The 23,775-nt window shown below is 40.7% G+C and overlaps 1 protein-coding gene across 1 annotated transcript in view; it reads right to left on the bottom strand.

The window, feature by feature from the left end:
* The window catches only part of Smg5 (Smg5 nonsense mediated mRNA decay factor), an 81,311-nt gene that overhangs the window by 2,420 nt on the left and 55,116 nt on the right, over positions 1 to 23,775 (bottom strand). Inside the window, exons 14-17 of the mRNA XM_071691481.1 lie at positions 19,067 to 19,340; positions 17,654 to 17,825; positions 10,695 to 10,849; positions 1,408 to 1,495 (exon numbers count right to left, since the gene is read on the bottom strand). Coding sequence (XP_071547582.1) covers positions 1,428 to 1,495; positions 10,695 to 10,849; positions 17,654 to 17,825; positions 19,067 to 19,340 — 669 coding nt within the window. The 3' untranslated portion in view covers positions 1,408 to 1,427. The remainder of the gene's footprint in view (positions 1 to 1,407; positions 1,496 to 10,694; positions 10,850 to 17,653; positions 17,826 to 19,066; positions 19,341 to 23,775) is intronic.

Raw genomic sequence — 23,775 nt, 5'->3', positions numbered from 1 at the left:
AAATTCTCATCTATCAAACTCACTGCACTAACCCTTATATGCTTACTTTTAATCAAGTTAACTCTCAATTTTCTCCTTTCATATCCTATCAAACTTAGAAACTAGTTTCTGACCAGTGTCATCAGCAAACAACAACTAACCCACCTTCGAGTCCCCCCCATCCCCAACGGACTGCTGACCAACCATTCCCTCACCATCCCATCCATAAACAGATTTAAGACATAGTGAGACCAGGAACTACTCACCCTCCTTTCTTCTTACTCATACAAATGCCTGCCTCTCTTGATAAAAACTTTTTTTTGCATAGCTTTCTTCCTTTCTTTTTCTTTTCTTTCAAACTATTCGGCATTTCCCGCGTTAGTGAGGTAGCGTTATGAACAGAGGACTGGGCCTTTGAGGGAATATCCTCACCTGGCCCCCTTCTCTGTTCCTTCTTTTGGAAAATCAAAAAAGAAAAAAAAATGAGAGGGGAGGCTTTCCAGCCCCCTGCTCCCTCCCCTTTTAGTCGCCTTCTACGACACGCAGGTAATATGTGGGCAGTATTCTTTCTCCCCTATCCCCAGGGATAAGCTTTCTTCCTACACCATATATTTGTAATATCTTCCACAAAGTATCTCTACCAACCCAAGGTACTAATAATATTAATCATAGTACTGACTGGAAATGTTAGTGTGTGAGAAAAGGCAATACTGGTTTCGTGGCTCATAAAGAATTAAGTTAAAAATTTGCACTTACACTTTGCTACCCAACTCTCAATTTCACAAAGTTAAGATTCAAACATGTGTGCTTGAGTATAACTAAGACATGCTTGACAAGAACACTGAAAAAATGAAAAAAACAAAAAAATCATTTTAGGCTTGTTTGAAAGAGATGCAAAACAATGAATGCCCAACACATCACTAAAGTCAACTGAATTATATACAAAACATGGTGATCAATGAAAGTTATAACAAAGAAATGCATATGAGAACAAGGCAGCTGTCAGGTGGTCCTTCCCATAAGTTTTAAAAGAAAAACATTTATCTTATGGTTGTCTAAAAGTGACAAAAAACAAAAGAAGCCTCTTGAATTACTAATATTAAAAAAATAATAATGAATAAAATATGGTCAACAAAGAGACCTACAATAAAAAAAAATGCAAGCAAGGGAAGGGAAGGAGGTCCACTGCTTGACTGCTGCTCTGTTCCCATTTGTCTGTTTCTTTATCTTTGCTCTCACTGCTAAACATGTTTTATTTCTTTTCCATCAATATTATTAATCTGACAGAATTTTAGTTTTTTCATCTTTTGCAGACATGTGCAAAACAAATATCTATTCTGTTCAAATCCATGAGTAAAACAACTGTGTCAGCAGAGGGCATGGGAATGCAACTTCTTGCAGTGAGCAAACAAAATGGTGAATGCTTACCTTGTTCCAAACTGCTGAGTTCAGCTGTGTCCTTTGGTTGATGTTTGCCACTTACGCATGAACTCCTCGATGTGCTCCAATACTGCGCCTAAAAGACAATACGAAGGTATTTGTAACAAGGACTTTACACAGCAGACAGAATAATCCAATATATTGAAGACAGTATACCAGTTGCTCAAGAAACAATAAAGGATCCCTTAGTAAGATCATAAACATTCTTATATTCATATATTTATTCATTCCATATGTCCAAACCATTTGAACATACCCTCTGCTGCTCTCTCAACCACACTCATTTTATTTCCACAGATCTCTCTCACCCTTTCATTATTCACTTGATTAAACCACTTCACATCAAACATAAAATTTCCAACACATACACCCTCCTCTGCACAACCCTATTTATAGTCCATGCCTCGCAATCATATGATATTCCTTCAAACATTCCCATTTTTGCTCTATGAGATAACATTCTCTCTTTCCACACATTCTTCATCGCTACCAGAGCCTTCACCCCTTCCCCTACCCAATGACTCACTTCCACTTCCATGGTTCCACTCAATGCCAAGTCCACTTCTGGATATCTAAAACACTTTACTTGCTCTAATTTTTCTCCATTCAAACTTACCTCCCAACTAACTTGTCCCTAAATCCTGCTAATTCTAATGACTTGCTTTTATTAACATTTATCTAAACTTTCTCCTTTCACACACACTTCTAAACTCAGTCACCAACTTCATACTTGATCACTGTTTCCTGCATCAGTGAGGTAGCACCAAGAAACAGACAAAAAAAGACACATCCACTCATACACATATTGCAAGAGGTTACATGATCTAGTATATGCTGATATACATATATACACATAAATGTACATATACCTATATATACATACATATATATACATATATACACCTTCATCCATTCCCAATGCCACCCCAACCCACAAGACACAGCACAAAAGCATACAGTAAAAGAAGAGATAACATATACCCCCCCCTCCCCCCACACACACACACACACACACACAAACACACCTGATCGCCACTCTGTGTCAGTGAGTCAGTGCCAGGAATCGGATGAAGAAAGGTCACATCCGCTCACATCCATACACAAGCTGTCATGTGTAATGCACTGAAACCACTACTCTCTATCCACAGCCAGGACTAATGTTTCACATGCCCTGGTTCAGTTCACTGACAGCACATTGACCCCAGTATACTGCATCATTGCAATTCATTCTATTCCATGCATGCCTTTCACCCTCCTGCACGTTCAAGCCATGAGTGCTCAAAATCTTTTTCATTCCATCCTTCCATCTCCAATCTGGTCATGGGAATACTGACAAATATGCAGAAAGAGAGGTCACTATCTGGGAAGGTGAAGATAGATATGTTTAAAGGTATACCTTAAAACATCTCTCTCTCTTTCTACACATTCTTCAATACTCCCATGACCTTCACCACCTGATGGTATCACATGGATACAGACAGGACAGGGTACAAATGAAAATGTACAGAAGGTCAATGTACTGGAAATGAAATGTTTGAGGACAATATGTCAAGTGAAAAAGGTTGTTAGAGTAAGAAATGATAGAGTGAGAGAGAGGTATGGTAAAAAGAATAGAATATGGCTGAAAGAACTGAAGAAGGTGTAATGAAATGGTTTGCATAAGTGAGGAGAGGTTGACAAAGAGGATATAACTGTCAGAGGGGGAGGCAACAAAAAAAGAAAAAAAAAGGAAAAAAAAAAAAAAAAAAAAAAGACTGAAATGGAGATGGATGGATGGAGTGAATAAGGTGAACAGAAGATGAAAGTGATATAGTGCAATGTGGCATACAAATGATGTGCTGTCACTGAACAGAACCAGGGCATGTGAATCAGCCAGGGGATACCATGAAGAGTGTCTGTTGGACCTGGTTGTCAATAGGGATCTGTACTTTTAGTAAAGGACACATGACAGCTAGAAAATGCATGTGAGTATGCAGTCTGTAGGAGGAAATTGAAAGAAAATTCGGTTTAGTAGGGTTAAGGGACAGGTTAGTTTGGGTGCGAGTTTCATTGGAGGAAATGAAGTGTTTTAGATACCTGGGAGTGCACACAACAGGGTATGGATGGAACCATGGAAGCAGAAGTGAAACATATGGTGGGTAGGGGATGAAGGCTCTAGGAGCCCTAAAGAATGTGTGGAGAGAGAGAGATAGTTATCTGGGAGGGCAAAAGTGATTGTGTTTAAAGGTAGAGTCTCAACAATATTATATGAAGGTAGGGCTGTGTGGAGAGGGTGGATGTGTTTGATGTGATATGTTTGAGGACAATATGTGGTGTGAGGTGGTTTGAATAAGTAAAGAAAGGGTAAGAGAGGGTGTGGTAGTACAAAGTGGGTGGTTGAGAGATCTGAAGAAGGCATACCGAAAAAGTTTCGACATATGGGGAGAATGAGTGAGGAAAGATTGACAAAGGAGATATATATGTCAGGGCCTGAACATGCAGGAAGGTGAAAGGTGTGCAAAGGATAGAATGAATTGGAACAATGTGGTATACTGGGGTTGATGTGCTGTTAATGGACTGAGCCAGGGCATATGAAACATCTGGGATAAAAAATGAAAAGGTCTGTGGGGCCTTGTTGTAGAGGGGAAGCTGTGGCTTTGGGGCATTACACATGACAGCTAAATAATGGGAATGAGGGATGGGGCCTTTCTTCATCTGTTCTTGAAACTACCTTGCTAATGTGGCAAACAGCTATGAAATGTGAATACTTATATTTGCATATATATATATATATATATATATATATATATATATATATATATATATATATATATATTCATTTACTCTTAACTTTCTTCTTCCACACACTTTACCAAACTCAGTCACCAGCTTCTGCAGTTTCTCACATGAATCAGCCACCAGCGCTGTATCATCAGCGAACAACAACTGACTCACTTCCCAAGCTCTCTCATCCCCAACAGACTTCATACTTGCCCCTCTTTCCAAAACTCTTGCATTCACCTCCCTAACAACCCCATCCATAAACAAATTAAACAACCATGGAGACATCACACACCCCTGCCGCAAACCTACATTCACTGAGAACCAATCACTTTCCTCTCTTCCTACACGTACACATGCCTTACATCCTCGATAAAAACTTTTCACTGCTTCTAACAACTTGCCTCCCACACCATATATTCTTAATACCTTCCACAGAGCATCTCTATCAACTCTATGAATAAGAGCAAGGTTATTAGGTACAGTAGGGTTGAGGGTCAAGTCAATTGGGAGGTGAGTTTGAATGGAGAAAAACTGGAGGAAGTGAAGTGTTTTAGATATCTGGGAGTGGATCTGGCAGCGGATGGAACCATGGAAGCGGAAGTGGATCATAGGGTGGGGGAGGGGGCGAAAATTGTGGGAGCCTTGAAGAATGTGTGGAAGTCGAGAACATTATCTCGGAAAGCAAAAATGAGTATGTTTGAAGGAATAGTGGTTCCAACAATGTTGTATGGTTGCGAGGCGTGGGCTATGGATAGAGTTGTGCGCAGGAGGATGGATGTGCTGGAAATGAGATGTTTGAGGACAATGTGTGGTGTGAGGTGGTTTGATTGAGTAAGTAACGTAAGGGTAAGAGAGGTGTGGAAATAAAAAGAGCGTGGTTGAGAGAGCAGAAGAGGGTGTTTTGAAATGGTTTGGGCACATGGAGAGAATGAGTGAGGAAAGATTGACCAAGAGGATATATGTGTCGGAGGTGGAGGGAACGAGGAGAAGAGGGAGACCAAATTGGAGGTGGAAAGATGGAGTGAAAAAGATTTTGTGTGATCGGAGCCTGAACATGCAGGAGGGTGAAAGGAGGGCAAGGAATAGAGTGAATTGGAGCGATGTGGTATACCGGGGTTGACGTGCTGTCAGTGGATTGAATCGAGGCATGTGAAGCGTCTGGGGTAAACCATGGAAAGCTGTGTAGGTATGTATATTTTGCGTGTGTGGACGTATGTATATACATGTGTATGGGGGTGGGTTGGGCCATTTCTTTCGTCTGTTTCCTTGCGCTACCTCGCAAACGCGGGAGACAGCGACAAAAAAAAAATATATATATTCACTATCTCCCACATTAGTGAGGTAGACTGAGTCTTAGAGAGGAAAAATCATCACTTAGCCCCCTTCTCTGTCCCTTCTTTTGGAAAATAAAATAAGAAGGGAGGATTTCCAGTCCTCTGCTCCCACCCCTTTCAGTTGCCTTCTATGACATGCAGGGAATACATGGACAACATTCAATCTCCCCTATCCCAATAGGTTATAGATACATGTGCCCATACATGCACATATGCGTATCAAAATATACACATCCATTCCATGCACCAACCCACCCCAGAGGAAACAGCATCCCCATCCCCTGCATCAGTGAGGTAGCGCCAGGAAAACAGACAAAAAAGGCCACATTCGTTCACACACAGTCTCTAGCTGTCATATGTAATGCATCGAAACCATAACTCTCTATCTACATCCAGGACCCACACACCATTCCATGGTTATCCTAGACATTTCGCATGCCCTGGTACAGTTCATTGACAGCATGTTGACCCTAGTGTACCATATCATTCCAAGTCACTCTATTCCTTGCATGCCACTCACACTCCTGCATGTTCAGGCCCCGACTGCACAAAATCTTTCACTTCAACTTTCCACCTCCAATTTGGTCTCCCGCTTCTCCTTGCTCCCTCCACCTCTGATGTATATATCCTCTTCGTTAACCTTTCCTCACTCATTCTCTCCATGTGTCTGAGCCATATCAACACACCCTCTTCTGCTCTCTCAATCCCAACCTTTTTATTACCACACATCTCTCTTATCCTTTCATTACGTACTCGATCAAAACATCTCACACCACATATTGTCCTCAAACACTTCATTTCCAACACATCCACCCTCCTCCGTACAACCCTATCTATAGCCCATGCCTCGCAACTGTATATTGTTGGAACTACTATTATTTCAAACATACCCAATTTTACTTTCTGTGATAACATTCTCTTTTTCCACGTTCTTCATCGCTCCCAGAACCTTCGCCCCCTTCCCAAACCTATGAAACCCCACTTCCATGGTTCCCCCAGATATCTAAAACAATTCACTTCCTCCATTTTTTCTCCATTCAAACTCACATCTCAACTAACCTGTCTCTCAACCCTGCTGAACCTAATAACCTTGCTCTTGTTCAAATATACTCTCAACTTCCTCCTGTCACACACTTTTCCAAACTCAGTCACCAATTTCTGCAGTTTCTCCCTTGAATCAGCCACCACTGCTGTATCATTGGCAAACAACAACTGACTCATTTCCCAGGCCTTCTCATCCCCAACAACTGCATACTCACCCCTCACTCCAAAATTCTTGCATTTACCTCCAAAACCACCCCATCCATAAACAAATTAAACAACCATAGGAACATCACCCACTAATGCTGCACACTGACATTCACTGGGAATCATTCAGTCTCTTCTCTTCTTACTCATATAAATGCCTTTAACACTTAATAAAAACTTCTCACTACTTCTAGCAGCTTACCTTCTGCACTATAAACTCTTAAGACCTTCCACAAAGCATCTCAATCAACCCCATCATATGCCTTCTCCAGATCCATTGATGCTACATACAAATCCATCTGCTTTTCTAAGTAATTCTCACACATTTTTCAAAGCAAACACCTGATCCACTCATCTTCTACCACTTATGAAACCACACTGCTCCTCCCCAATCTGATGCTCTTCTAAATCACTCACTCCGCTCCTCCCAAAACGTATTCCTTTCTTCTTCAATCCTTACACTTTCAGGTGTATAAGCACCATAAGTCACCCATCTCACATACTCCACCTTCAATGTAACATATATCATCCTTTCAATAAAAGCCTTGCACTAATTAACAGTCCCATACCTTATTCCAGAACAGAAATGTCCTACTATTCTTTTTGATTTTGTCCTTTCAATAACTCTAGACTTTACCCTTATTCCTAAACTATGTTTTGCTCAGAGCCAGGTGTCTTCCATTCAATATTACATCTTTCTCCCTTCCTTTCAGCAAGGTTACACCTATTTGCACTGAAACATCCCATCCTGAGCCTATGAGTAAAAAATTCTTGTTTGGCTCCTTTTTCTATTAATACAACATACACAAGGTACGTGGATAGCATTTTTTCTCTTACCCTAGGTATATAAATATGAAACAATCAGTTCAATCTGATTTAAACAACTCCCACAATGAAGTTTTAAGGGCCCTGAATGAGGTAGTGATTTGCTAGCTTGCCCCATGCAGCATTTTCATTAATTTTTTTAACGCAATATGAATTTAATGGTTTTACATACCTGCAGCCCTGGGTGAGGCCCCGAGTGGGGAAGGGGGGAAAGGGGGTATTGGGTGGGTGTTTTTTTCCCCCGTCAAGAGGGTTACTGTTGCAGTTTTATGTTGGTAGATTTTTTGCTGTACCTGTGCACTCAAAAAAATGGCAACATTTTCCCCAATTTGGTACCAATCCCCATGAAAAAAGGGTAAATATGTTATAAAGTTTATCAAAAAAAGAACCATTCAGTTTTTTTACCCGAAAGTGCTCCTTTATTTTTACATGAAAAAAAAAAGAAATAATTCAAACCCCGAATTCAAAAGAGTCAAGCCCCTAAAAGAAACGCATAGTGATAAAGTTCTCTGTAAAACTTTATCAACTCTATGCGCATAGGGACTATCAAAATTTGTGCATAAAAAAAGGGAGTTTGACACTTGTGGACCTTTTCCTTTAAAAACTCCCCTTTTTTCATAAAAATTTCCCTTTAAATGCTCTAAGCTTTCCGAGTTTCTTCAATTAGTTTAATCCATTTGCCCCCTTACTTGTCTTTTCCTATGGAAAACCTCCCTCCTGAAAAGCATAGGTTTAAACCACTGTTAAACCTAAATTTGGGTAATGGTGCCGTGGCTAAAGTATCATGTTCCTGGTTTTCCCTTTTGGTGAAACACAGAGAAACTTTTCTCCCCACTAATAATGGTAAAAAAAAATATGGGCCCTTTTTAAAAAATTTTATAATAAGAGGGAATTTTAAATTATGTATGTATTTGAAAAAGTTGTTTTTAAAAGTTATTTCACAAAAGAAAGTGAAAATTTAATTAGTTCAAATTTATGGGAAGAAGCGGGGACATATAAGCTATGGTGTATATGTAAAAGAAAAGGAGGAAAGCGGTTGTCTGACAAAAGAGACTCCCTTTAGAACCCTGCATAAATCATACAGAAACCCGAGAAAAGGTTAACGGGAAATTTTCAGCTTAAAGCTTCAAAAAGTTTTAAAAAGACTCCAGTCTCTAAAAATTTACTGAAAGGGGTACAAAAAAAAACTTTTTTTTTTTTTTTTTTTTTTCCGCTGTCTCCCGGTTTGCGAGGGAGCGCCCAAGGGAAAAAGACGAAAGAAATGGCCCAAACCCCCCCCCCCCATACCCCATGCCTTTATTCAATCCATGACAGCACGTCAACCCCCGGGGGATTCCCCATCGCTCCCAATTCACTCTATTCTTTGCCCTCCTTTCACCCTCCTGCATGTTTAGGCCCCGTTTTACACAAAATCTTTTTCCTCCATTCCTTTTTTCCCCCTCCAATTTGGTCTCCCCTTCTCCCCCGTTTCCCCCCACCTCCGAAATATATCCTCTTCGTTAACCCTTTTCCCCACTCATTCTCTCCCCTGTGCAAACCATTCAAAACACCCTCTTCTGCTCTTCAATCCCAACCTTTTTATTACCACACATCTCTCTTATCCTTTCATTACGTACTCGATCAAAACATCTCACACCACATATTGTCCTCAAACACTTCATTTCCAACACATCCACCCTCCTCCGTACAACCCTATCTATAGCCCATGCCTCGCAACTGTATATTGTTGGAACTACTATTATTTCAAACATACCCAATTTTACTTTCTGTGATAACATTCTCTTTTTCCACGTTCTTCATCGCTCCCAGAACCTTCGCCCCCTTCCCAAACCTATGAAACCCCACTTCCATGGTTCCCCCAGATATCTAAAACAATTCACTTCCTCCATTTTTTCTCCATTCAAACTCACATCTCAACTAACCTGTCTCTCAACCCTGCTGAACCTAATAACCTTGCTCTTGTTCAAATATACTCTCAACTTCCTCCTGTCACACACTTTTCCAAACTCAGTCACCAATTTCTGCAGTTTCTCCCTTGAATCAGCCACCACTGCTGTATCATCGGTGAACAACAACTGACTCATTTCCCAGGCCTTCTCATCCCCAACAACTGCATACTCAACCCCTCACTCCAAAATTCTTGCATTTACCTCCAAAACCACCCCATCCATAAACAAATTAAACAACCATAGGAACATCACCCACTAATGCTGCACACTGACATTCACTGGGAATCATTCAGTCTCTTCTCTTCTTACTCATATAAATGCCTTTAACACTTAATAAAAACTTCTCACTACTTCTAGCAGCTTACCTTCTGCACTATAAACTCTTAAGACCTTCCACAAAGCATCTCAATCAACCCCATCATATGCCTTCTCCAGATCCATTGATGCTACATACAAATCCATCTGCTTTTCTAAGTAATTCTCACACATTTTTCAAAGCAAACACCTGATCCACTCATCTTCTACCACTTATGAAACTACACTGCTCCTCCCCAATCTGATGCTCTTCTAAATCACTCACTCCGCTCCTCCCAAAACGTATTCCTTTCTTCTTCAATCCTTACACTTTCAGGTGTATAAGCACCATAAGTCACCCATCTCACATACTCCACCTTCAATGTAACATATATCATCCTTTCAATAAAAGCCTTGCACTAATTAACAGTCCCATACCTTATTCCAGAACAGAAATGTCCTACTATTCTTTTTGATTTTGTCCTTTCAATAACTCTAGACTTTACCCTTATTCCTAAACTATGTTTTGCTCAGAGCCAGGTGTCTTCCATTCAATATTACATCTTTCTCCCTTCCTTTCAGCAAGGTTACAACTATTTGCACTGAAACATCCCATCCTGAGCCTATGAGTAAAAAATTCTTGTTTGGCTCCTTTTTCTATTAATACAACATACACAAGGTACGTGGATAGCATTTTTTCTCTTACCCTAGGTATATAAATATGAAACAATCAGTTCAATCTGATTTAAACAACTCCCACACTGAAGAATAAAGCCATGAATGACGGTAGTGATTTGCTAGCTTGCACATGCAGCATATACATTAATTTTTGAACGTCAATATGAATTTAATGTTTACATACCTGCAGCATGGGTGAGGCCAGAGTGAGAGAAGGTGGTATTGGGTGGGTGTTTCTCCCCCGTCAAGAGGGTTACTGTTGCAGTTTTCATGTTGGTAGACTTTTGCTGTACCTGTGCACTCAAATAATGGCAACATTCCACAATTTGGTACCACTCCCTATGAAACAAGATACATATAGTTATAATGTTGATCAAAAATGAACCATACAGTACTGACTGAAAGTGCTCCTTGATTGTTACATGAAAAAATGAAATAATTCATCGACCCTGAATTCATAAGAGTCAAGCCCCTAAAAGAAACAGCATAGTGATAAAGTTCTCTGTATACTTTATCAACTCTATGCGCATATGACTATCTAATTGTGCATACAAAAAGGGAGTTTGACACTTGTGAGACCTTTTACCTTAAACTCCCCTTTTATCATATAAATTCTTTAATGCTCTAAGCATTCAGAGTTTCTTCGATTAGTTTAATCCATTTGTCCATACTTGTCATTCCTATGGCAACCTCCCTCCTGAGAAGACATAGGTTTGACCACTGTTGACCTGAATTTGGGTAATGGTGCCAGTGGCTAAAGTACTCATGTTCCTGGTGTTCCTTTGTGTACACAGAGAACTTTCTCACCACTAATAATGGTGAAAAAATATAGGCCTTTTATAACTACTAATAATGATGAATTAAATATGTCATGTATGTGACAAAGTTAGTTCTGAAGTTAGTGACACTAAAGAAAGTGTAAATTTAATCTAGTTCAAAGTATGGGAAGAAGCAAGACATATAAGCTATGGCTGTATATGTCAAAGAAAAGGAGAAAGCGTTGTCTGACAAAAGAGACTACCTAGAAGCCTGCATGAATCATACAGAAACTCAGAGTAAGGTTAACAAGGAATTTCAGCTTAAAGCTTCAGAAAGTCTTAAAAGACTCCAGTCTCTGTAAATACTGAAAGAGGTACAAAAACTGAAAACTTTTTTTTTTTTTTTTTTTTTTGCCGCTGTCTCCCGCGTTTGCGAGGTAGCGCAAGGAAACAGACGAAAGAAATGGCCCAACCCACCCCCATACACATGCCTTGATTCAATCCACTGACAGCACGTCAACCCCGGTATACCACATCGCTCCAATTCACTCTATTCTTTGCCCTCCTTTCACCCTCCTGCATGTTCAGGCCCCGATCACACAAAATCTTTTTCACTCCATCTTTCCACCTCCAATTTGGTCTCCCTCTTCTCCTCGTTCCCTCCACCTCCGACACATATATCCTCTTCGTCAATCTTTCCTCACTCATTCTCTCCATGTGACCAAACCATTTCAAAACACCCTCTTCTGCTCTCTCAACCACGCTCTTTTTATTTCCACACATCTCTCTTACCCTTACATTACTTACTCGATCAAACCACCTCACACCACACATTGTCCTCAAACATCTCATTTCCAGCACATCCATCCTCCTGCGCACAACTCTATCCATAGCCCACGCCTCGCAACCATACAACATTGTTGGAACCACTATTCCTTCAAACATACCCATTTTTGCTTTCCGAGATAATGTTCTCGACTTCCACACATTCTTCAAGGCTCCCAGAATTTTCGCCCCCTCCGCCACCCTATGATCCACTTCCGCTTCCATGGTTCCATCTGCTGCCAGATCCACTCCCCGATATCTAAAACACTTCACTTCCTCCAGTTTTTCTCCATTCAAACTCACCTCCCAATTGAATTGACCCTCAACCCTACTGTACCTAATAACCTTGCTCTTATTCACATTTACTCTTAACTTTCTTCTTTCACACACTTTACCAAACTCAGTCACCAGCTTCTGCAGTTTCTCACATGAATCAGCCACCAGCGCTGTATCATCAGCGAACAACAACTGACTCACTTCCCAAGCTCTCTCATCCCCAACAGACTTCATACTTGCCCCTCTTTCCAAAACTCTTGCATTCACCTCCCTAACAACCCCATCCATAAACAAATTAAACAACCATGGAGACATCACACACCCCTGCCGCAAACCTACATTCACTGAGAACCAATCACTTTCCTCTCTTCCTACACATACACATGCCTTACATCCTCAATAAAAACTTTTCACTGCTTCTAACAACTTGCCTCCCACACCATATATTCTTAATACCTTCCACAGAGCATCTCTATCAACTCTGAAAACTGAAAACTAGGTGGTTAAAAATCACATGCGCTCTAGACAACATATTTGAGAATATTCTATATAAAATTCATGTGGCTGTGTTAAAAATAATTGTCTCAGCCACTTTTTCTGAAACCTGAACCTAACCTAGAAAGTTACTGCACTGATGCTTTGTTTGTTTAGCATATGGGCTTAGTTTCTGCAATGATGTTATGCTAATGATACATGTTGAACCAACACACACACTTTCTTGTTTATACTCCTAACTTTTTTGGATGTTCTAGTGTTTAGTGTAATTTTTTCACCACACTGCCCCTCCCTACATCACAATCATGTCAAAGAAACCAGCAAGTACACCCATGGAGAGAGGTAATGCAAGTGAAAACATATTTTACCAACTACTTTTTTTCTAATGTTGGAGGCTCCAGTCACAGACAAAGGTCCACATCACAAAGATGTTCACATCATGGCCAGATTGAAATGAAAGATTTCCTTCCCTTTACATGTATGTGGTGGAAGTGATCCACAACCAGGCTCCACAGAGCTTTCCATGGTTTCCACCAGCTGCTTCATATCCCCTGGCTCAGTACACTAACAGCAAATTGCCACCTGTATACCACATTGTTCCTATTCACTTATTCCTATGCAGGCCTTTCACCCTCCAGTATGTTCAGGTACTGAGCACTCATAATATTTTTCACTCCATCCTTCCACATCCACTTTGGTCTTTCGTTACTCCTTATCACCTTCACTTCTGACATATGCATCCCATATGTCTGCCTCTCCTCACTCACTCTCTCCATATGTCTAAACCATTTCAGCACACCCTCTTCAGCTCTCTCAACCACTCTTCTTATTACCACATCTCTCTCTTACCCTTTGACTACTTGATCAAACCACTTAACACAACAAAACATCCTAAATATTTCGTTTCCAACCCTTACAGCCTCAACTACAGGCAATGCCTCACATCCATACAACATCTCTGGTTCTACTATATCTTCAAACATAACCATTTACACCCTCCCAGATAATGACCTCTTTTTCCACACAATCCTCAAAGCTCCCAGAACCTTTATCCCCCCCTCACTCACCCTTGAATCATTTCAATTTTCATGGTTCCATTCACTGCCTTGTCCACCTCCTAGTTTTCACCAATGAAACTCACACCCTAACTAGCCTGTCCCACTGCCTTGCTAATCAATATACATAGATATGCCCTGATACATTTCTTTTTTTTCTTTCAAACTTGATTGTCGTTTCCCGTGTTAGTGAGGTAGCACCAGGAACAGACAGAGAGACAAAGGAAGGCTGCATCGTCTCTCATACATTCTCCAGCTATGTGTAATGCACTGAAATCACAGCTCCCTATCCAAAACCAGGACCCACAAATCTTTTCAAGGTTTACCCCAGATACATCACATGCCCTGGTTTAGTCCATTATACCACATCTTTCTAATTCACTCTATCCTGTGCATGCCTTTCATACTCTTGCATAGTCAAGCCCTCATGGCATAAAATCTTTTTCACTCTACTTTCCATCTACAACTTCGTCTCCTCGTTCTCTTTATTCCCTATACTTCTGACATATATCCTCTCTCTCAACCTTTCCCACTCAGTCTCTCCATATGTCCAAACTATTTCAGCAAACATTTTTCTGCTCTCTCAACCACACTCTTTTTTATTCAGCACACCTTTTCTGCTCTCAACCACACTTTTTTTTTACTCAGTACACTTTTTCTGCTCTCTCAACCACACTCTTTTTATTATCACAGATCTCTACTACCCTTTCATTATTTACTCAATCAAACCACCTCACACCACATATTGTGTTTAAACATTTCATTTCCAACACATCCACACTCCTTTGCACAGCCTTATCTATAACCCATGTCTAACATCCATATAATATTGCTGGGACTACTATTCCTCCAAACATAACCAATTTTGCCCTCACAGATAATGTTCTTTCTTTCCGCACATTCTTCAGCACTAACAGAACCTTTGCCCCCTTCCCCACCCGATGACTTAAATTTTCGCTTCAATGGTTCCATTCACTGCCATGTTCACTCCCAGATATCTAAAACACTTCACTTCTTCCAATTCTTCTCCATTCATACTCACACCCCAACTAACCTGTCCCTCAACCCTGCCAAACCAAATAACCTTGCTTTTATTCACATTCACTTTCTTCTTAACTCGGTCACCAACTTCTGCAGTTTCTCACTTGAATCTGCCACCAGTGCTGTATCATCAGCAAACAAACAACTGACTCACTTCCCAGGCTATCTCATCCCCAACAGACTGCATACTAGCCCCTCTCTCCCAGACTCTCACATTTACCTCCCAGGGTCACCAAGCCATCCATAAACAAACTGAACAAACATGGTGACATTACACACCCCATCCATGGAATAACCTTCACTGGGATCTAATCATTCTTTTCTCTTCCTATTCACAAACATGCCTTAAACCCTTGACAAACACTTCTAAATGCTTGTAGCAGCTTACCCAAATACAATGGGAGTGGTGGGCTCGAAATCCTCCCCCTCCCATTCTACTTTTACAAAATAAGGAACATAGAAGGGGGCGGCCAAGTGAAAATAATTTCCTCAAAGGCTCAGTCATCTGTTCCTAACATTACCTCGCTAACATGGGAAATAGCGAATAAATACGGAAAAAATATACAAATATATTCTATTACCATGAACAGATAATCTGCTTTTTAATAACATTCTCCCTGCTTTCTTCAAGTTGTCTGATTTCTCATTTTGTAAGACTGAGTAGGTTGTGTAAGATACCTCCTCAGGTTGTCACTGTTTTAGGTTGATTTCAGGTTGTTCCTTGAAAATTAGTGCTTCTGCAATGTGCAGGCATCTTGTGTCCCATTCATGACATAGTATCCTTCTAGATTTAACAATTCTTTATCAAGTCAGGGTAGTTTTATGTTTCTTGGCAACATGTAGCTTGACGGAACCTTTTCGTAGGTGCAGGGTATCTTCTGGACAGTGGATTGGTTGTGCTTCCCAGGTAGATCATGCTGACAAGGAGCTCACAATCCTTTCTGACATCTGAATTCATAAACTATGTTGGGTTCTTGTAATGTACTGCATTTTTTATACAGTTCATTGTTCATGATGGGGGTGCTTGTTTATTTGTTATTATGGTAAATAACAAGCAATCACTCTAGATGTGAAATTAGAGATGCTTACAAGGTATAATGCTGGTAACAAACTTGTGGCTAAATCCAAGTCCATGGATCTCACTCACCTATGAATGCTATTAGGAAAATGTAGGTAATTAAAGTTGAAAAACCATGTCTCTCTTGGGCAGAATCCCGCCACCATGAAAGGTTCCCTGACTCTCTGGGATTGTCTCCAAGAAAATCTGGGTCAGGACCTTCTTACTTTATTTCCAGTGATGAGGCATTTGCCTTCCACAAAAATACTCTTCCCATACAAAATCAACTCAGGATGCTCAGCACTCAGTTATCTATGAGAGCACTATACTAACTTGAAGCAAAATACTCAATAACCAACCAACAGCCTCTAAAAAGAAATGAAAAAGCTTTTACTTGTTACCCTTTCAAGCCATTTGTACACTCCACTCCATTTCCATCCACTTCAGATAAATGATACTACACTCCCATGGCATTTACAAGTCATACTTTTTTGTCAGCACTCTGGACATCACCCATCTTTCCAATATTACAAAAACCAGTTCAAGATCCCTCATGCCCAAGATGCAACTTCCATTGAGAAGGTACTTACTCCTCAAAACTCCTACACTCAAACCACACAGAAATACCCACATCATTTTGCTTCTTGGCCTACAGTCCTGACTAGTGGATATGGCATGTTTCCTTAGCACTGCAAGACATCCCATAAAAGTGATCTTGGGGAAAGAAAATATATATATACATGGAAAGTGAAAAAAATACATGGAGTGAGTATTTTTAAGAGGTGTTGAGTGTGTTTACTGGTAGGGTGTGGGTGGAATGTGTTTGAGTTGCAATGATATGTAGTGCAAGAAAATCATAGTGTATGGTACAATGAAAAGAGATAAGGAAGCGAAAGTCTTGCATAAGCTGAAGCATGGCAAAGTGACAGGAGTGAATGGGATTGAAAATTAATTTCTCAAGACAGGAGGTTACAGCATTTTGAATGGGTTGTTAGGCTTTTCAATATTTGTATGGTTAAATGAGAGGCAGCTGAGGACTAAATGCATGTATGATAAACAAAAAGGCAAAGAGGATAAAAGCAAATACTTGATTTATAGAGGTATGTCTATCGAGCATACTTGGTAAGGTGTATGGGAAAGTAATGACTGACATTCGTTCACACTCAGTCTCTAGCTGTCATGTAATAATGCACCGAAACCACAGCTCCCTTTCCATATCCAGGCCCCACAGAACTTTCCATGGTTTACCCCAGATGCTTCACATGCCCTGGTTCAATCCATTGACAGCACGTCGACCCTGGTATACCACATCGTTCCAATTCACTCTATTCCTTGCACGCCTTTCACCCTCCTGCATGTTTAGGCCCCACTTCTCGTTCCCTCCACCTCTGACACGTATATCCTCTTGGTCAATCTTTCCTCACTCATTCTCTCCATGTGACCTAACCCTCAACCACACTCTTTTTATTACCACACATCTCTCTTACCCTATTATTACTTACTCCATCAAACCACTTCACATCTAATGGGGGGAAAAAAAAGAAAAAGTAAAGCAGGTACAAATTTTCAACAAACTTACAAAGTCCTAACAGCTAATGTAACAGTATTTTTCAAATGCATAAAAATTACAACTTACCACGCTTCTTTGTCCTTGCGTTTAGGGTATTTAATAAGGGGTAGGTGAGTCCGTTCATGGGGACGCTGGGCTCTAATAAACCTTGAGCCGTGACGAAACTTAATCTCAAGCCAGCGGATGGCATCACGTGCACCCAAACTTTCTCGCTTCTGTTGGTCCAGCAAGTCAATAACTAGAAAGGAAAAAATATTATGGAATTAATTTGGAGAGAGAGAGAGAGAGAGAGAGAGAGAGAGAGAGAGAGAGAGAGAGAGAGAGAGAGAGAGAGAGAGAGAGAGAGAGAGAGAGTTTTTTTTTTTTTTTTTTTTTTTTTGATGGGTGGGTGTCTTGGCAGGGTGAATGTCATAGTGATGGGTGGGCAGCTGCTGGTTATCATAATGGGTATGAATCAGAGAGCTGTGATGGATTTTGGCCTGGACCTTTGACACCATAGAATCTTTTAACAGAACTCGAGAACAACAGATATGCTGTTGGAGACTGGTGACAAACAACAACTGCTGTGTTCACTTTTCCTGTCTCTATTTCAATATCCAGCAAACTTACTGTGCTAATAGTAGCCTATTTAGAAGAAGTCTCTTCCAATACCAGGAAGGCATAGGAAAACGTTTACCCTCCTTAGCAAACCTAAAACTAACATCGTGAATACATGGTTGATGACCTGTGCATTATGTATGAACAATGACCTCAAAGAAAATAAATGGACTGGAAGATGACCTCAGTGAAGACAAAGAACACTTAATGTATCACTTTATGAGGAAAGTACAGAAGAAAGAGGGGAACTATGGCCTTGGCTGGGAATATTTGTCTTTCACTATGAGCACCTGTATTTGCTTATTCAGTACCTATTTTTTCTAGAGAAAAGAACCTTTCAGTTCAGCAAGGAAGATCATTAATATTGCCAAATGATCTGACAAACTACATCTTAATCCACATAATGGTAACAACTTACCATATTCTGAGAGAAACACATCATGCTCCTGTCTATCCTCTCTTCTCTGTGTCTGTGCTATGCATACCCATAAACAAAAATTCACTTCACCATTTCAAACATCCTAATGGAAAACACAACAGGACCATCTTTTTCTTGGCCCAAAATTCAAACACAAAACAAAAAGACATTTTCTGTCTCTTTACACATATTTTTAGCTGACAAGAAGATGGTTACTCTTGTATGATTGTAGAAACAAATGACAAGGGCAATTAAACTCCAAGGCAATCTGGTCAGGTTAACATGCACTAAAGAGATATTCCTACACACAAATATTTGCAGATATCCCCTTTTTTGTGTATCATGACTATGGTAATAGAGGAATGAAACATCACGTAGTCCAAATCCCTTGTTGGAAAAAAAAGAAATTTGCAAAACCTAAATCATGAAGTCTGTATTTGAATAATCAAAAGTATTTTCCTTACCTGCTTGTGGAATGATAATCATATGCGTAGGCTTTGCAAGAATCATTTTGATAGCCTGGAGGTGGTTAATAAGCACTGATGCATCTGGAACTAAGTACAGGCCTAAGGTGGCACGACGAGCAGTACGCTCTTCCAAGTTACGTACTTCATGCTGCAACCACTGTGCAGTGAGTGACTGCATGCCTGCTAATCGCCGTGATTCCTTCTTTGCTGGTGGAACAGACAGGAGATCTTCTTCAGTCGGGGATGTAGATGCTTCTCGACTTAGGGTTCCCTTTAGTGGAAAATTTTTTTCAAAGATAAAGATGAAATGTTCTCTTCGAAATCTAACTTAGCAACATATTCTATATCAGAACATATGTTTCTATTCATATCAAACAATTTATTTCAATTACAAAAATATAGAGGCTTTTTTAAAACCTTTTCCTTAACACTTCAGTTACTGTGACACAAGTGACTGAATCATAAACTCTACAAGCTGGTGCATAAGAATAAGCAAAAATTAAGCAAACTTGACATTTTAGCATATGGTAACTGAGTGTGAGATAGTTTGTGAGGAAGAGAATGATCAGTACCTGACACATGGATCTTGAGATTCCATAAGATAGGGTTGATAGAAAAGCTTTGTGGAAGGTGTTATGAACATTTGGTGAGGGACAAAAGCTACAAGCTGAGAGAAGCTTTCATCAAGAGAGTAAAGCATGTGTGCATGGACTCCCGTGGTGTAGTGGTTCGAGTTCCTGACAATGATGCATTCATGGGCCGCCCAGGGTTGAGCGTATAGGTTCGAATCCTGGTTGCAGCAGTTTCCCATGTCAGCGAGGTAGTGCTAGGAATCAGATGAAGAATGGCCCATCCGCTAATATAGGCATATGTATATGCATATATGTGGTGTGAGGTGGTTTGATTAAGTAATGAAAGGGTAAGAGAGATGTGTGGTCATAAAAAGAGTGTGGTTTGGTCACATGGAGAGAATGAGTGAGGAAAGATTGACAAAGAGGATATATGTGTCAGAGGTGCAGGGAACGAAGAGAAGTGGGAGACCAAACTGGAGGTGGAAAGATGGAGTGAAAAAGATTTTGAGTGATCAGGGGCCTGAACATGCAGGAGGGTGAAAGGCGTGCAAGGAATAGAGTGAATTGGAACGATGTGGTATACCGGAGTCAACGTGCTGTCAATAGATTGAACTAGGGCATGTGAAGCATCTGGGGTAAACCATGGAAAGTTCTGTGGGGCCTGGATGTGGAAAGGGAGCTGTGGTTTCGGTGCATTATACATGACAGCTAGAGACTGAGTGTGAATGAATGTGGCCTTTGTTGTCTTTTCCTAGTGCTACCTCGCGCACATGTGGGGGGAGGGGGTTGTCATTTTCATGTGTGGCGGGGTGGCGACAGGACCGAATAAGGGCAGACAGTATGAATTAGTACATGTGTATATATGTATATGTCTGTATGTATATGTTGAGATGTATAGGTATGTATATGTGCATGTGTGGACGTGTATGTACATACATATTTATGTGGGTGGGTTGGGCCATTCTTTTGTCTGTTTCCCTATGCTACCTCACTAACGCAGGAGACAGCGACAAAGTATATTAAAATAAATAAACATAAGTATTATGTATGTGAATAAAAGAGATGGTCAAAGGGCTTTATTGGATTGCATGTTAACTGATAGGCATGCAAAGGAGACTTTTGGATGTTAATCTGCCGTAAGGGGCAGCTGGAGGTTAAGATTTGTAGAGGTTTTCAAAAAAGAAAAGAGAATGTTGGAGAGAAGAGAGTGGTGAGAGTAAGAGAGCTCGGAAAAGAGACTTGTGTGAGCAAGTACCAAGAGAGACAGAGTGTAGAATGCCAAAAGGTGAAAGCAAATGATGTGAGGGGAGTGGGTGAGGAATGGGATGTATTTAGGGAAGCAGTGATGGCTCGTGCAAAAGATGCATGTGGCATGAGAAAGGTGGGAGGTGGGCAGATTATATAGGGTAGTGAGTGGCAGGATGAAAAAGTATAGTTGTTAGTGAAAGAGAAAAGAGAGGCATTTGGATGATACTTGCAAGGAAGGAATGCAAATGACTGGGAGATGTATAAAAGAAAATGGCAGGAGGTTAAGAGAAGGGTGCAAGGGTTGAAAAAGAGGAAAATGAGAGATGGGGTGAGACAGTATCATTAAACTTTAGGGAGAATAAAAAGATGTTTTGGAAGGAGGTGAATAACAAGTGTAAGACAAGAGAACAAAAGGGAACATTGGTGAAGGGGGTAAGTGGGGAAGTAATAACAAGTAGTGATGAAAGGAGAAGGAGATGGAGTGAGTATTTTGAAGGTTTGCATAATTTGTTTGATGATAAGAGTGGCAGATACAGGGTGTTTTGGTTGGGGTGGTGCGTGAAGTTAGAGAGTCAGGGAGAATGCTTTGGTTAAGAGAGAAGAGGCAGAGAAAGCAAGGCGGCAGGTTTGGATGGATGCAGTGGAACTTATTGAGAAAGGTGACTGCATTAGATATTCAGTGTACGTATGGACCATGGTGAAGTGCCTGAGGATTGGCAGAATGCATGCATAGTTCCACTGTATAAAGGTAAAGGGGATAAAGGTGAGTGTTCAAACTAAAGGCATAAGTTATTGAGGATTCCTGGGAAATTATATGGGAGGGATTGAGAGGGTGAAGGTATGGACAGAGCATCAGATTGGGGAAGAGCAGAGTGGTTTCAGAAGTGGTAGAGGATGTGTGGATCAGGTGTTTGCTTTGAAGAATGTGAGAAATACTTAGAAAAACATATGGATTTGTATGTAGCATTTACAGACCTGGTGAAGGCATATGATAGGGTTGATAGAGATGCTTTGTGGAAGGTAAGTGTGGGAGGTAAGCTGCTAGAAGCAGTGAAAACTTTATCGAGGATGTAAGGCATGTGTATGAATAGGAAGAGAGGAGAGCAATTGGTTCCCAGTGAATGTCGGTCTGCGGCAGGGGTGTGTGATGTCCCCATGGTTGTTTAAATTTGTTTATGGAAGGGGTGTTTAGGGGTAAATGTTAAGAGTTTTGGAGAGAGGGGAGAGTATGCACTCTGTTGGGGATGAGAGGGCTTGGGAAACAAGTCAGTTGTTGTTTGCTGATGATACAGCACTGGTGGCTGATTCGGGTGAGAACCTGCATAAGTTGGTGACTGAGTTTGGAAAAGTGTGTGAAAGGAGAAAGTTGAGAGTAAATGTGAATGAATACAAGGTTATTAGGTTCAGTAGGGTGGAGAAACAAGTTAACTGGGATGTAAGTTTGAATGGAGAAAAAATGGAGGAAGTACAGTGTTTTAGATATCTGGGAGTGGACTTTGCAGAGGACGGAACCATGGAAGCGGAAGTGAGTCATGGGGGGAGGGGGGCAACGATGAAGAATGTGTGGAAGAAGAGAAGGTTATCTCAGAGAGCAAAAATGGGTATGTTCAAAGGAATAGTAGTTCCAACAATGTTGTATGGTTGTGAGGCATGGGCTATAGATAGGGTTGTATGGAGGAGGGTGGATGTGATGGAAATGAAATGTGTGTATATGAGTGGATGGACCATTCATTGTCTGTTTCCTGGTGCTACCTTGTGAGGCGGTTCGATCGATTAAGTAATGAAAAGGTAAGAGAGATGTGTGGAAATAGAAAGAGTGTGGTTGAGAGAGAAGAGGGGGTGTTGAAATGGTTTGGACATACAAAGAGAATAAAGGAGGAAAGATTGACAAATATATATGTGTCAGAGGTGGAGGGAACAAGGAGAAGTGGAGACCAAATTGGAGAAGGAAGGATGGAGTGAAAATGATTTTGAGTGATTGGGGCCAGAACATACTTGAAGGTGAGAGGCATGCAAGGAAAAGTGTGAATTGGTATGATGTGGTATACCAGGGTTGACGTTTTGTCAATGGTTTAAACAAGGGCACGTGAAGCATCTGGGGTAAACCATGAATAGGACTATAGGGCCTGGAGATGGATAGGGAGCTGTGGTTTCGGTGCATCACACATGACAGCTAGAGACCGAATGTGAACAAATGTGGCCTTTTTTGTCTGTTTTCCTGGCACTACCTCACTCAAGCAGGGGTAATGATGCTGCTTCCTGCAGGGTGGTAGCAATGGAAATGGACGAAGACATGTAAGTATGAACAATGTACATCTATATATATGTATATGTTGATGTATATGCATGTATAAGTGCGTGTATGGGCCATTCTTCATCTGTTTCCTGGTGCTACCTCACTGATGCAGGAAACAGCGATTAAGTATAATAAACATAAATATATATGTTTGAGGACAATATGTGGTTTGATCAATTAAGTAATTAAAGGGTAAGAGAGATGTGTGGAAATAGAGTGTGAGTGAGAGAGCAGAGGAGGGTGAGTTGAAATGGTTTGGACATAAGTGAGGAAAGGTTGACGAAGAGGATACATGTGTCAGAGGTGGAGGGAACAAGAAGTGGGTGACCAAATAGGAGGTGGAAGGATAAAGTGTAAAAGATTTTGACCGATTGGGGCTTGAATATACAGGAGGGTGAGAGGCAGGCAAGGAATAGAGTGCATTGGAACGATGTGGTATATTGGGGTTGACATACTGTCACTGAACTGGACCATGTATATGCATGTACAGGTGTTCATGTATATATGTGTGTATGGACCATTCATTGTCTGTTTCCTGGTGCTACCTTGCCTTGATTAGGGCCTCAGCTGCCGTTGCTGAGAGAGAGAGA

Source organism: Panulirus ornatus, chromosome 50 (genome assembly GCF_036320965.1).
Source record: "Panulirus ornatus isolate Po-2019 chromosome 50, ASM3632096v1, whole genome shotgun sequence".
NCBI classification, from domain to species: Eukaryota; Metazoa; Arthropoda; class Malacostraca; order Decapoda; family Palinuridae; genus Panulirus; species Panulirus ornatus.
Note: the sequence above shows the minus strand (reverse complement) of the source record. Positions and strands in the feature narration are given on the sequence as shown.